Raw genomic sequence first — 16,099 nt, forward strand, 5'->3', positions numbered from 1 at the left:
AGAGACAACGAGCGACAGCTGCCTCTGATTGGGAACCACACCGGCCAACATAGATCTAGACATACTAGACTTATAACATAGACCTACACCACATAGAAAATACACACCCTGACTCAACAAATAAGAGTCCCCCAAGTCAGGGCGTGACAGTACCCCCCCCCCCCCCAAAGGTGCGGACTCCGACCGCACAACCTTTACTTAACAGGGTAGGGGCCGGGTGGGCATTCCGCCTCGGAGGCGGATCCGGCTCCGGGCGTGACCACCACCTATTCTCCGCCTCCCTGTTGCGCCCCTGGTCTGGTCTGGACCTCGGCGCGCTGCTTCCCCTCTCCTTCCTCCCACTATACTCCAAGCCCTGTCTGGACCCTGGTGTGGGAGACCCCGAACCTGGAGAGGGGCTGACGTCTGGGTCTGGACTGGAGCCGCTGACCGGAGCTGGATCAGGCACCGGTGGAGCGGACTGCTCAGGCTCCGGACTGGAGCCGCTGACCGGAGCTGGACTGGGCACCGGTGGAGCGGACTACTCTGGCTCCGGAGTGGAGCCGCTGACCGGATCTGGACTTGACCCCGGTGGAGCGGACTGCTCTGGCTCCGGAGTGGAGCCGCTGACCGGAGCTGGATCAGGCACCGGTGGAGCGGACTGCTCTGGCTCCGGAGTGGAGCCACTAACCGGAGCTGGACTAGACCCCGGTGGAGTGGACTAGTCTGGCTCCGGAGTGGAGCAGCTGACCGGAGCTGGATCAGGCACCGGTGGAGTGGACTTCTCTGGCTCCGGACTGGAGCAGCTGACCGGAGCTGGATCAGGCACCGGTGGAGCGGACTATTCTGGCTCCGGACTGGAGCTGCTGACTGGTGCCGGACCAGGCACCGGTGGAACGGGCACGGGCCGTGCCGGACTGGACACACTCACCACTGGTCTGGTGCGAGGAGCAGGCACGGGCCGAACCGGACTAGGAACATGCACCACTGGCTTGGTGCGAGGAGCAGGAACAGGCCGGGCCGGACTGGCGACGCGCACCACTGGCTTGGTGCGAGGAGCAGGAACAGGCCGGGCTGGTGACGCGCACCACTGGCTTGGTGCGAGGAGCAGGAACAGGCCGGGCCGGGCTGGGAACACGCACCACTGGTTTGGTGCGAGGAGCAGGAACAGGCCGGGCCGGGCCGGGCTGGCGACGCGCACCACTGGCTTGGTGCGAGGAGCAGGAACAGGCCGGGCCGGGCTGGCGACGCGCACCACAGGCTTGGTGCGAGGAGCAGGAACAGGCCGGACCGGGCTGGCGATGCGCACCACTGGCTTGGTGCGAGGAGCAGGAACGGGCCGGGCTGGCGACGCGCACCACTGGCTTGGTGCGAGGAGCAGGAACGGGCCGGACCGGACTGCGAAAGCGGACTGGAGGTCTGGAGCGGAGAGCTGGCACAACCCGTCCTGGCTGGCTACCCACTTTCGCACTACACATGCGGGGCGCTGGCACAGGACGCACTGGGCTGTGCACGCGTACTGGCGATACAGCTCGTAGAACTGGCGCAGGATATGCGGGACCGAGGAGGCGTACTGGAGACCAGGAGCGTTGAGCCGGCACACCCCGTCCTGGCTGGATGCCCATCTTCGCACGGCACGTGCGTGGTGCAAGCACAGGACGTTCAGGACTGTGCCGGCGCACTGGCGACACAGTACGTAGCTCGGCATAACACGGAGCTTGCCCAGTCATACGCCTTCTCGCGTGAGTACGGGAGTTGGCTCTGCTCTAACCCTAGGCTCCGCCAACCACCCCGTGTGCCCCCCCAAAAAATGTTTTCTTGGGGTTGCCTCTCAGGCTTCCTCCTTGACCAGCTTCCTCCGTGTTGCCGTTGCTCCTCTCCTGCCTGGGCATCTACCTTAGCCCATGGTCCTTTCCCCGAAAAGATCTCTTCCCATGACCACAACTTGCCCACCTGTGACATGGCCCTTCGCTCCGCCTGGGCACGCTGCTTGGTCCTCGTTTGGTGGGATCTTCTGTCACTCTCGTTCATCAACGGGTCAGACCAAGGCGCAGCGTGATATGCAAACATGTTTATTTTCACGAATAAACACACAACAAAAACAATAAACTAACGACACATGAAGTCCGAAGGTAACACAACAAACCTTATACAGAACAAGATCCCACAACCCACTAGTGCCAATAGGCTGCCTAAGTATGGTCCCCAATCAGAGACAACGAGCGACAGCTGCCTCTGATTGGGAACCACACCGGCCAACATAGATCTAGACATACTAGACTTATAACATAGACCTACACCACATAGAAAATACACACCCTGACTCAACAAATAAGAGTCCCCCGAGTCAGGGCGTGACAGCTACCAAATACTAATTGAGTGTATGTAAACTTCTGACCCACTGGGAATGTGATGAAAGAAATAAAAGCTTAAATAAATAATTCTCTCTTCAATTATTCGGACATTTCACATTCTTAAAATAAAGTGGTGATCCTAACTGACCAAAGACAGGGAATTCTTTTACTAGGATTAAATGTCAGGAATTGTGAAAAACTGAGTTTAAATGTATTTGGCGAAGGTGTATGTAAACTTCCGACTTCAAATGTATCTGTGGCTTCGGTAACTCCATGTTACCATGGTCGCAGATAACTTTGTGACATCAGGCCAACTCATACGGTCATTGTTTAGCGAGACAGCAAACACAGACCTGGAATCAGTTTGGCGAGACAGCAAACACAGACCTGGAATCAGGCTAGCTCTTTGCCAGACGTCTTCAGGTAGCCTGATGCAACAGGAAGAAATTACTCATTACATCACAATAGAGATGGCTGTTGAAGTGAACCCATTAAATTACCACACGTTTTGGTTGACTGAGCTTCCTCAAAACATCTATTGACATGATGCTCAATTAGAGTTCAGTTTACATATTGGAATGCATCCCTTCGCTGTTTGAAAATAGAGTGCGTTGTTATTTCCAGAAGTGGGATTTAAAAAAGCAGAAGCAATTCTGTATCATTGAAGGTACAGGTGGTCGCTGAATTAACGTACAGAACTGAAAATTAGGGATGTTGATTTGAACAATAAAAGGTTTCTCCATACAGGGGAGTGAACATATGCACACACATATACACACATACACACATACACACACACACACACACACACACACACACACACACACACACACACACACACACACACACACACACACACACACACACACACACACACACACACAGACAAACAAACACAATGACACACTGCCACAATACAGAGACATGGTCCTTCACCTCCATGTGAAAGCCTAGAACAGGAAACAGAGAGGGGAACTGAGATGATGACTCTGCAGACAGGAAGTCAGATCATAATCTCAACTGAAAAAATATGGGGTTCTCCCAGATCAACTTGACCATGTTGACCATTCACAGTGTGTCTGTGTGTTAGATACTTATGTAGAATGATTCTCTCTATGGACAGTGAATGAGGGATTGTATGATTTGTACCATAAGACAAGAACCTGCTCATATGGTTTTTGACAGCCTGATCACCAGACCTAGATGTGTCCACAGACCAGACTATCACTCATCTATGCCTGTACTACATTAACCTAGCCTGCCGAGTTAGGGAATAGGGTGCCATTTGGGACATATTCCCTGTGGAGTGCACTACTTTTAACTAGGGCCCATAGGGTTCTGGTCAAGGTAGTGCACTACATAGGGAATAGGGTGCCATTTGGGATGCGGCCTGCTGTACTGTTTGTTGAATACTTCAGTGCTTCCCCATTCAGACAGGACCAACATGTGATGGTTCCTGATCACGTACATGGAGATGACCTAATAGTAGCTCAGTTGGTAGAGCATGGCGCTTGCAACTGCCAGGGTTGTGGGTTTGATTCCCACGGGGGGCCAGTAGTGGTCATCTCTGAGTCAGCCCTGGTGGGTAGAGTAGTGGTCATCTCTGAGTCAGCCCTAGTGGGTAGAGTTGTGGTCAGAGTATTCTAAACCAAGCTACACGTCAGATGACTGTACTAGACAGATTACTCAGGTCAAACCTTCCATTCTCTTTTATTGAAAAGTGATTAATTATTTGTAATTAAAACATCTGCCATAACCATACACCCTGTGTTTCAGCCTGGTCTGATAGACTAGACGTAACATAGTCAATGTAAATCTGGGACACTCAAATTAGTATGATATGTTACGTTTGGCTACATTGGGCTCCCGAGTGGCGCAGTGGTCTAAGGCACTGCATCTCAGTGCTTGAAGCGTCACTACAGATCCCCTGGTTCAATTCCAGGCTGTATCACAACCGGCCGTGATTGGGCGGCGCACAATTGGCCCAGCGTCTTCCGGGTTTGGCCGGTGTAGGCCGTCATTGTAAATAAGAATTTGTTCTTAACTGACTTGCCTAGTTAAATAAATAAGACAGAAGGTTACTTAAGACAAAACCGAAAGGGGGGTTGATGGGTGGGCTTTTATAAGGACAACGTCTAGCTTTAGCATTTTAGCTAATTAGGAACTTTTCAACTACTTACGACTTTTTAGCTACTTTGCAACTACTTAGCATGTTAGCTAACCCTTCCCCTAACCCTAACCCTAACCTTAACCCTAACCCCTAGCCCAGCTAACGTTAGCCAGCTAGCTAACATTAGCGTTAGCCACCTAGCCACCTAGCTAACGTTAGCCACAACAAATTAGAATTCGTAACATATCACACGTTTAGCAAATTCGTAAAGTTTTATACTTTTTGCAAATTCGTAACATAAACAAATTGTAATTCATAACATATCATATGAAATGGATGATGGACATCCACAAATGAATACATACCATACGAAACGTAACATATCATACTAAATCATACTAAATGTAGGGATGTAGCTCAGTTGGTAGAGCATGGCGTTTGCAACGCCAGGGTTGTGGGTTCGATTCCCACGGGGGGCCGGTATGAAAAGAAAAATAATGTATGCACTCACTAACTGTAAGTCGCTCTGGATAAGAGCGTCTGCTAAATGACTAAAATGGAAATGGAAATGGAATCAAGTCAGTTTAGATAACAGTGGTAATGAGCTGTGAGAGTGTGATGCTGAATGTACACCCCCCCACCCCACCCTGCTTTACGGGAAGGCTATTTTGAGAGCCCTCCCTGTAGCCAATGACACTCCACTGTGTCTATAGATGCCTGGGGTAGATAGGGTTACAGGCCTGACTAGCCGTGGGCCAACTACCACCATTTTCAGCCTTAGTATTTGTTGTTTTCAGCCTTACTGTAAATTGTTTTCAGCCTTAGGTGTTTTCAGCCTTAGTATAAATTGTTTTCAGCCTTAGTATAAATTGACTGTTTATTGTTGACACACTGTGACTGTTAGAGGCTTTGCATATTTTGACAAACTTAATTGACAGATACTGGAATCTTTTAATAAGGTACTGTGTTTTGTGTTTTGTTTTTGTGTTTGAAAAACTGAGTTGACAGATACTGAAAGCTCAATGAGGTACTGTTATGTGTTTACTTTGGCTTGGTACTTTTTAGGTAGCTAAATGACTCAGTAGCCAACGGTAAGTGAAAACGTATCTGAAGCAGTTGGCGTGTAGTGTAGGCACTAGGCAGCTAATGAAATCAGAATCATCTTTCTTATACTGACAGCAATAGACAAGTTAAACTGCCACAACTTCCTGAACGGAAGAGGTTTAGAGGTTTCAAAAAGTCTCACTGTTTTGCTCGGTTGTGCTTCGCGGTGGAGAGTTAGAGATTGACCATGTGTGTGTGTGCATGCCTTCATATGTGTGTGTGTGTGTGTGTGTGTGTGTGCATGCCTTCATATGTGTGTGTGTGTGTGTGTGCATGCCTTCATATGTGTGTGTGTGTGTGTATTATATGAACTGCTTCTACCCGGAAGCCATAAGACTGCTAAATAGTTAGTTAAATAGTTAACCAAATAGCTACCCGGACTATCTGCATTGACCCTTTTTACTCTTCACATACGCTGCTGCTACTGTTTATTATCTATCCTGTTGACTAGTCACTTTACCCCTACCTATATGTACATATCTACCTGAATGACCTCGTTCCCCTGCACATGGACTAGGTACTGGTACCCCGTGTATATAGCTAAGTTATCGTTAGTCATTATGGATTTATTCCTCCTGTTATTATCTTTCTATGATTTCTCTGTTTTCTTTCTCTCTGTGTTGTTGGGAAAGACCTGTAAGTCAGCATGTCACTGTTAGTCCACACCTGTTGTTTACCAAGGATTAGGATGTTTTTTAAATTTGATTTTGAATGTTTTACTTTTCTTTGTGCGTGTGTGTCTCATGCCAGCCGTGTGATGTTGGACGTCCTGATAATAGGTGGAGGGCCCCATGCCCTGACCCTGGCAACCCTGCTGTCCTGTCCAGACCGGGCCCTGTCCCCACCTCCCCCCAACACAGACATCCTGCAGGGGGTACAGCTCAGCCAGGGCAGGGCCAAGACCAGCCGCTCTAAGACCAAGAGAGGAGGAGCTACCAGCCAGGGCAGGGCCAAGACCAGCCGCTCTAAGACCAAGAGAGGAGGAGCTACCAGCCAGGGCAGGGCCAAGACCAGCCGCTCTAAGACCAAGAGAGGAGGAGCTACCAGCCAGGGCAGGGCCAAGACCAGCCGCTCTAAGACCAAGAGAGGAGGAGCTACCAGCCAGGGCAGGGCCAAGACCAGCCGCTCTAAGACCAAGAGAGGAGGAGCTACCAGCCAGGGCGGGGCCAAGACCAGCCGCTCTAAGACCAAGAGAGGAGGAGCTACCAGCCAGGGCGGGGCCAAGACCAGCCGCTCTAAGACCAAGAGAGGAGGAGCTACCAGTGGGGCTAACTACACTACAGCTCAATGTTTTTACATTGGTTTTTCATAAAGGGCCCAGATTTAGCCTATTCCCAGACTAAAGAGTGAATCATTATTAAAAGTGTTTTGTTAGTCAGAGGGTACGCCTCGGTGTGATTTGGGTCGGCCCACAAAGTAGACACACACAGACGTTTTTCCTCACATCCTGGCCTTTCTCGGTTTCAGTTAGGAGAGACATTCCTCTCTAATCTCTCTACACATATACTGTACAGCATGCTGTTAGTGCTGTCTGTTTTTGACAGGCCTCTAATGTCTCCCCATCCCCAGGACAACAGCCATCTGAGGAGCAGGACGCTCCAGGCCGGGCCCAGACCCAGTCTCTAGACTAAAAAGCAAATCTCCATTGAAGTGCTTTTTAGTCAAGGTTGAAGGTGTAGGCCTAATTTGCATCCAAGAAAATGGCCCATGAAGTAGACATGTTATAGACTGTATTGTAGTCTCTCCAGTTCACACCATGCTGCTGGGGATGCTATCTGGTTGACAGGTCTCTAATATCTCCCAGGACAGCAGCCAGCCGAGCCCGAGGAGCAGGCCACTCCAGACCCACAGTCAGTCTCATCCTGCCCTCCGCTGGCCTTCAAAGTGGTGGACTCATACGGAGAATGGACCTCGCTGTGGGAGAGCCAGTTCAGAGCACTCAACATCCCTCACCTCCGCTCACACACCCTGGTGCACACAGACCCACTCAATAAGGTGATGGTCCCTGCAGTAGGGTCGAATGAACGGTTCCTTCTGGACAACGCGGGTTGGGGGTCAAGTCAGTTTTCAATCCAGTCAATTCAGGAAGTGTACTTGTTTTTGCTTATAATCCCTTTGTGTTGGTTTCCCCAAGAGGGCTTTGCAGGAGTTTGTCCTGGAGAACGATCGGACAGCGGAGCTACACTGCCTCCCTGACCACACCTTAATTCTGGATGAGAACGCCTTCTTCAACGACATGCGCCTGGGCAAGAAGGACAGGAGGAGACTGAGCAGCAACAGAGGCCTGCAGAAGAGCCTGTACTTTAGCCTGCCAGGCACCAGGCTCAGTGTGGACTTCTTCAGACAGCAGGTCGGAGATGGAGATGCACGCTGGCCGTGGCTTGAGTTGAGTTGAAGTGAAAAGGCATGGTTGGGGTGAATTCCATTTCAATTCAGTCAATTCAGGAAGAAAACTGAAATTCCAATTGGAATTTAAATGGAATTGACCCCAACCCAGCACTATACTAAATATCCTACATTAGTCCCTCCACTACACCAGTGTGTGCAATAACAGTGATGCTTCTCTGTGTGACACAAATAGGACTTGGTCCTTAACTGGGAGTGGCCAACAAACCCTCCTCCTGGACAGCTACTGGGTTTTGTTCCAGACCTGCACTAATACACTTGATTACTACTAATGATTGTGAATGTGAGTGTTACGGTGAATGCTTGCTACATTGTAGGACTCATATAGTTGTTCATTTAAATCTATGAACTTGTGATATATCATGTAATATGTGTGTGCATATACTCTATTAGTGTAAAAGCCATCAACACAAATCCCCCTGAACAAAATAACTATACAACGACAATACTCAATCCAGGTGGACAAATATGGCCTGGACAGTGTCCTGACAAAGGGCACAGTGGACAGACTGACCCCTGTGATGTCTGAAGGAATTGTGACGTCATTCAGGGTGTTCCTTCAGAATGGGGACGTTCTCGAGGCGCAGCGGGTAGTCATGGCGACCGGGCCGACCCGTGCCCATATGGCCAACATTCCTTCCTGGGTGTCGTCCATAGCGGAGAGCTACCCTGAGGAACGCCTGCAGCACACCGTGCAGCTCATGCACCACCACCCCGCCTCACGGTCAGCACGGCAACAGGAACCAGGAAGCCAGAACCAGGAACAGGAAGAGAGTTCTTCTTCTTTCTCATCAGGTAGGTTGAGATGAGTATCCTCTGGTATTGAAAGCTATAGAAGTAACACATCTGTATAGATGGACCATAAGTCTCCAGATGATACTGTACCCTAATGCCCTCTCCTGGTGTAGAGGTGACATTACATGACACTGTACTATAATGCACCTGGTGTAGAGGTGACATTACATTACATTTACATTTTACATTTTAGTCATTTAGCAGACGCTCTTATCCAGAGCGACTTACAGTTAGCACATACATTATTTTATCGAACCCACAACCCTGGCGTTGCAAATGCCATGCTCTACCAACTGAGCTACATCCCCTGCCGGCCATTACCTGCTGTCAAGCCAAACGCTGCAATACTATAATATCACACTGACTAGGCATCTGTTTGAGTGATCATATGTACAAATTCACTTATTTACTTAGTACTTATTTGTGTTGGGCGATCTTTTTCTGGATTCACTAACTCTGTCTCCATCTAGCAGGACCTTGCATGGTGTCACTAACTCTGTCTCCATCTAGCAGGTACCTTGCATGGTGTCACTAACTCTGTCTCCATCCAGCAGGACCCTGCATGGTGTCACTAACTCTGTCTCCATCTAGCAGGACCCTGCATGGTGTCACTAATTATGTCTCCATCTAGCAGGACCCTGCATGGTGTCACTAACTCTGTCTCCATCTAGCAGGTTCCTGCATGGTGTCACTAACTCTGTCTCCATCTAGCAGGTACCTTGCATGGTGTCACTAACTCTGTCTCCATCTAGCAGGACCTTATCTCCATCTAGCAGGTTCCTGCATGGTGTCACTAATTATGTCTCCATCTAGCAGGTTCCTGCATGGTGTCACTAACTCTGTCTCCATCTAGCAGGACCTTGTCTCCATCTAGCAGGACCCTGCATGGTGTCACTAACTCTGTCTCCATCTAGCAGGTTCCTGCATGGTGTCACTAACTCTGCCTCCATCTAGCAGGTACCTTGCATGGTGTCACTAACTCTGTCTCCATCTAGCAGGACCTTATCTCCATCTAGCAGGTTCCTGCATGGTGTCACTAATTATGTCTCCATCTAGCAGGTACCTTGCATGGTGTCACTAACTCTGTCTCCATCTAGCAGGACCTTGCATGGTGTCACTAACTCTGTCTCCATCTAGCAGGACCTTGCATGGTGTCACTAACTTTGTCTCCATCTAGCAGGACCTTGTCTCCATCTAGCAGGACCTTGCATGGTGTCACTAACTCTGTCTCCATCTAGCAGATCCCTGCATGGTGTCGCTAACTCTGTCTCCATCTAGCAGGACCTTGCATGGTGTCACTAACTCTGTCTCCATCTAGCAGGACCCTACATGGTGTCACTAACTCTGTCTCCATCTAGCAGGACCTTGCATGGTGTCACTAACTCTGTCTCCATCTAGCAGGACCTTGCATGGTGTCACTAACTTTGTCTCCATCTAGCAGGACCTTGTCTCCATCTAGCAGGACCTTGCATGGTGTCACTAACTCTGTCTCCATCTAGCAGATCCCTGCATGGTGTCGCTAACTCTGTCTCCATCTAGCAGGACCTTGCATGGTGTCACTAACTCTGTCTCCATCTAGCAGGACCCTACATGGTGTCACTAACTCTGTCTCCATCTAGCAGGACCTTGCATGGTGTCACTAACTCTGTCTCCATCCAGCAGGACCCTGCATGGTGTCACTAACTCTGTCTCCATCTTGCAGGACCTTGCATGGTGTCACTAACTCTGTCTCCATCCAGCAGGACCCTGCATGGTGTCACTAACTCTGTCTCCATCCAGCAGGACCCTGCATGGTGTCACTAACTCTGTCTCCATCTAGCAGGTACCTTGCATGGTGTCACTAACTCTGTCTCCATCCAGCAGGACCCTACATGGTGTCACTAACTCTGTCTCCATCCAGCAGGTCCCTATGTGGTGTGTGAGCCTGGCCAGAGGGTGGTGGTGGTTGGTGGAGGCCTGACCAGCGCTCACATCATCTCCATCGCTCTGCAGCAAGGAGCCAGTCATGTGACCTGGGTGATGCGCAAACACTTACAGGTCTGTTTCTGTTTAGCTCTATGGCCATGGCCCAATTATCTTTCCTTCCTCCCGAAGTGGAAACTTGATCGTTCTGGAAATTCTCACATAGAAACTTCATTGGGAGGATCAAGGAAGTTTGACATGCTTTTTACACAAACCATTGTTTTGAAAATCATGATGAAAGTGGCCATTTTAGGCCCTTCTTAGACCTATACATGCCTCCTGTAAGACCTTATGATCTGTGAACATACATGATACAGACTCTATGATCTGTGAACGTACATGATACAGACCCTATGATCTGTGAACGTACATGATACAGACGACATCTTGGTGCCATTATACTCTTACAGTGTGCTCTAAAATATGGAGTATGGCAATATTGTGCAAAACCTTTTTACACATGAATTTATTCAACATTAAAACGAATATTATTAATATCTCAAAAGTACCCTTTTTGATTTGGTTCATTTTAAGACATATTGTTTTAAACAATATACTCTTCAAACACATCCCATTTACAGACTGGGCTGTCTGAGTCAGTTTGCTAACATATTCCTTTGTGCATTACAGTGATCTACAGTCGGGGGAAACTAAGGCTGCACTATCAGTCTGAACACACCATTCAGTGAGATTGGCTCATATTCACAGAAATTACCTGGGAAAAATGTGAAAATAAGTTGTTGATGTTCCAGTTGGAGACACGTCCACACAACCCCTTTAGTAAAGGGTAACATGCATTACTAGCTCCCCAGCTTGTATGTAGCGCTACCACAGTCACTCACAAGTCTAGCAGATCTTCAGCATCAATGTCTCCAGCAGGTCTTCTCTTGTACTGTGGCGTCTCGAATGCAAACAACTGCAACATGCAGGATGCCACAACAACACTACCTCACTTTCTTTCCTCTTTTTATAACAGTCATTTCTATTCATTTAAGCCACTCCTTTTTCCACTAGACTTTTATAGCTAGTGGTTGACCTAGAGAAACTCAGGAAGTGGTGTATCTAGCTTGAACAGGATGCGGTGCACAGGTATCCAGCACAACCCCACATACAGTTGAAGTCGGAAGTTTACATACACTTAGGTTGGAGTCATTAAAACTAGTTTTTCAACCACTCCACAAATTTCTTGTTAACAAACTATTGTTTTGGCAAGTCGGTTAGGACATCTACTTTGTGCATGACACAAGTAATTTTTCCAACAATTGTTTAGAGACAGATTATTTCACTTATAATTCACTGTATCACAATTCCAGTGGGTCAAAAGTTTACATACACTAAGTTGACTGTGCCTTTAAACAGTTTGGAAAATTCCAGGAAATGATGTCATGACTTTAGAAGCTTCTGATAGGCTAATTGACATCATTTGACACCTGTGGATGTATTTAAATGCCTACCTTCAAACTCAGTGCCTCTATGCTTGACATCATGGGAAAATCAAAAGAAATCAGCCAAGACCTCAGAAAAGAAATTGTAGACCTCCACTAGTTTGGTTCATCCTTGGGAGCAATTTCCGAACGCCTGAAGGTACCACGTCCATCTGTACAAACAATAGTACGCAAGTATAAATACCATGGGACCACGCAGCCGTCATACCGCTCAGGAAGGAGACGCGTTCTGTCTCCTAGAGATGAACGTACTTTGGTGCGAAAAGTGCAAATCAATCCCAGAACAACAGCAAAGGACCTTGTGAAGATGCTGGAGGAAACAGGTACAAAAGTATCTATATTCACAGTAAAACGAGTCCTATATCGACATAACCTGAAAGGCCGCTCAGCAAGGAAGAAGCCACTGCTCCAAAACCGCCATAAAAAACCCAGACTACGGTTTGCAACTGCACATGGGGACAAAGATCGTACTCTTTGGAGAAATGTCCTCTGGTCTGATGAAACAAAAATAGAACTGTTTGGCTATAATGACCATCGTTATGTTTGGAGGAAAAAGGGGGTGCTTGCAAGCCGAAGAACACCATCCCAAACGTGAAGCACGGGGTGGCAGCATCATGCTGTGGGAGTGCTTTGCTGCAGGAGGGACTGGTGCACTTCACAAAGTAGATGGCATCATGAGGAAGGAAAATGATGTGGATATATTGAAGCAACATCTCAAGACATCAGTCAGGAAGTTAAAGCTTGGTCGCAAATGGGTCTTCCAAATGGACAATGACCCCAAGCATACTTCCAAAGTTGTGGCAAAATGGCTTAAGGACAACATAGTCAAGGTATTGGAGTGGCCATCACAAAGCCCTGACCTCAATCCTATAGAACATTTGTGGGCAGAACTGAAAAAGCGTGTGCGAGCAAGGAGGCCTACAAACCTGACTCAGTTACACCAGCTCTGTCAGGAGGAAAAGGCCAACATTCACCCAACTTATTGTGGGAAGCTTGTGGAAGGCTACCCAAAACGTTTTACCCAAGTTAAACAATTTAAAGGCAATGCTACCAAATACTAATTGAGTGTATGTAAACTTCTGACCCACTGGGAATGTGATGAAAGAAATAAAAGCTGAATTAAATAATTCTCTCTACTATTATTCTGACATTTCACATTCTTAAAATAAAGTTGTGATCCTAACTGACCTAAAACAGGGAATTTTTACTAGGATTAAATGTCAGGAATTGTGAAAAACTGAGTTTAAATGTATTTGGCTAAGGTGTATGTAAACTTCCGACTTCAACTATACATGTCTCTCTTCTTCAGCCTCACCAGGGGTACAGAAAGATAAAGATGATAATAATTGATAGGATTTTTTTAATAGTACTTTTCCAGTGCTCAAAGCGCTTTCCATAGTAACGGGGTAACTCACCTCTTCCACCACCAATGTGTAGCACCCTAGGGATGACGCCACCTCACCATCTCTCCGTCCTCATCTGCTGAACTGTCAGATGGGCAGAGGATCCCCCTCCAGCACTGGCCCTCTCTACCTGTGTGTGTTCCCATTCCCAGCTGACGCAGTTTGACATTATAGACAGATTAGACAACCATGCTCTCCAGCGTCAAACAAGTGGTGGACCCCTCAGGAAGTGGTGCATCACCAGGGATACAGAAAGATAAAGATGATGATGATGATTATGATGATGATTATGATGGTGATTATGGTGATGATGATGATTATGATGGTGATTATGGTGATGATGGTGGTGGTGGTGGTGATGATGGTGGTGGTGGTGATGGTGGTGGTGGTGGTGGTGATGATGCTGATGAAGATGGTGGTGATGATGGTGGTGGTGGTGGTAATGATGATGATGGTAATGATGGTGGTGATGATGATGATGGTAATGATGGTGGTGGTGGTGATGATGGTGGTGGTGGAAATAGCTGAAATAGTTTGATGTTAAGAGTCTGTTATAGTCAGAGTAGTTGACCATGATCTCCAACACCAAGCCCCTCTGCCTCGGTCCTCTCCCCCAGCTGAAGCAGTTTGATGTGGGGGACGTGGAAAGCCTGGTGGGGCGTTACTCCCATGTGGAGCATGGTATCAAGATGGACGGCCTGGCCTACCTGCGTCAGTTCTACAACGAGAGCAGCCTGCATAGGAGACTGGCCATGATCAGACAGGCCAGGAAGGGAGGGGCAGTTACACCTGAGGCCTACGCAGCTCTGCAGCCCTACATCCAGACTGGACAGCTGGCTGTCCGAGCATACTGCCAGGTACAACAATTATTATAATATTGTAATACTACTAGTCCGAATAATACTGCTAGGTAAATAGATATAAATAATATTAATACTACTGCGACCCCCAGGCACACACAACCTCTGTCCACCCTCTCTACTGCTATTGCCCCCCCCCCCCCCCTTTCAGTTTGAACATTAAAAAAAAAACATAGAGCCAAGGTTTTCAGGTGAACCGTGGTTATGAATTCATGACCTGTTCTGTTCTACAGGTGACTGAAGCTAAGTGGTGCTATGAAAGCCAGGTGTGGAGACTGTCGCTGTGTGGACAGAATGGCTGTGAGTCCTGGACTGGGGACAGGATATGGCTGGCTACAGGATGTAAACTGGACGTCAATCAAGACCCTATGCTCTCTTCGGTCATCAAGGAATTCCCTATTCAGGTGTGCTGCTATCATATCATATCTCAACCTCTGCAAGGATCTTTTATGTATCTTTAATATAATCAGTGTCCACAAAATTACTATACTACTACACTATACTAATATACTATACTACACTACAATACTAGTATACTACTATACTACTATACTATAGGATTCTACTATACTACTGTATTATGGGCTACGACTATACTATATTATACTACTCTCCTACAGTTACCTGCACTCGATCCAAGTCTAATTACAACCTGTCTCACCTGTAGGTCCTGGATGGCTGGCCTTGTATATCTGAGAGCTTGCAGTGGGCTCCAGGCTGTCCTCTGTACCTGATGGGACAGTACGCAGCACTTCAGGTATTTTTTGCCAATCACACAATGAAAACATTTTGTAGAAAATTATAGAATGGAACGTCAGAGGGAGAATATTTCATTCACATGGCAGGGCATTTGTCAAAGAATTGACAGACACATTTAAAGAAAAAAGCCCATAAGGATTCAAATAAAAGTCGCTCTTCTGGGTTTGGTGTGGTGGGATAACCCAATGGAGTGTTGGCAAAAACGCAGGAGAGGAGGGATAGCCTTTTGATATGTTTATAAACTTTTATTTTCTTTATAGGCCCTGAAATATAGACTGCAAATACCTACTAAACATGTCTGTAAAGGGCGTAGGCCTACGTGAGAATCTCTTTTCTAGGGTACTTGGTGTGCCTATTATCAATGTCCACAGTCGATCGAGTCAGTTGGTTATGTGTAGCCCACTCTTGACTACTGTCAAGTCAGTGTGACTCAGTCAGTTGGTTTGACTACTGTACAGTCAGTGTGACTCAGTCAGTTGGTTTGACTACTGTACAGTCAGTGTGACTCAGTCAGTTGGTTTGACTACTGTACAGTCAGTGTGACTCAGTCAGTTGGTTTGACTACTGTACAGTCAGTGTGACTCAGTCAGTTGGTTTGACTACTGTACAGTCAGTGTGACTCAGTCAGTTGGTTTGACTACTGTACAGTCAGTGTGACTCAGTCAGTTGGTTTGACTACTGTACAGTCAGTGTGACTCAGCTGTATTCTCGTCTTTGTTATCACGAACAGGTTGGTCCGCACGCGCTGAATCTGGCAGGAGGACAGGCGGCAAGCGCGCGCATCGCGAAGGACATTGTATCCCAGCACAGCCAGAGTGGAGACGAAGGGACAGGGACACAAACCACCGTGGAGAGAACACAGACCGAAGATTATATTCAACAGATGCACGGGCTGATGTGGTTATGATTAAAGGGATATTTA

The 16,099-nt window shown here is 47.6% G+C and overlaps 1 protein-coding gene across 1 annotated transcript; it reads left to right on the forward strand.

Annotated features, from left to right (window-relative positions):
• Positions 1-6,304: 6,304 nt before the first annotated feature.
• LOC311109507 (uncharacterized protein) lies at positions 6,305-16,084 on the forward strand (the record flags this gene model as incomplete). Its single annotated transcript, XM_084152426.1, has 9 exons — positions 6,305-6,809; positions 7,352-7,542; positions 7,682-7,897; positions 8,412-8,748; positions 10,652-10,785; positions 14,176-14,415; positions 14,652-14,822; positions 15,086-15,175; positions 15,908-16,084. The coding sequence occupies 9 exons, from the start codon at positions 6,305-6,307 to the stop codon at positions 16,082-16,084; spliced, it is 2,061 nt and encodes a 686-aa protein (XP_084008552.1).
• Between the last annotated feature and the right edge of the window lie 15 nt (positions 16,085-16,099).

The sequence above is a fragment of the Coregonus lavaretus genome (genome assembly GCF_964263955.1).
Source record: "Coregonus lavaretus genome assembly, chromosome: 35".
Taxonomy (NCBI): domain Eukaryota; kingdom Metazoa; phylum Chordata; class Actinopteri; order Salmoniformes; family Salmonidae; genus Coregonus; species Coregonus lavaretus.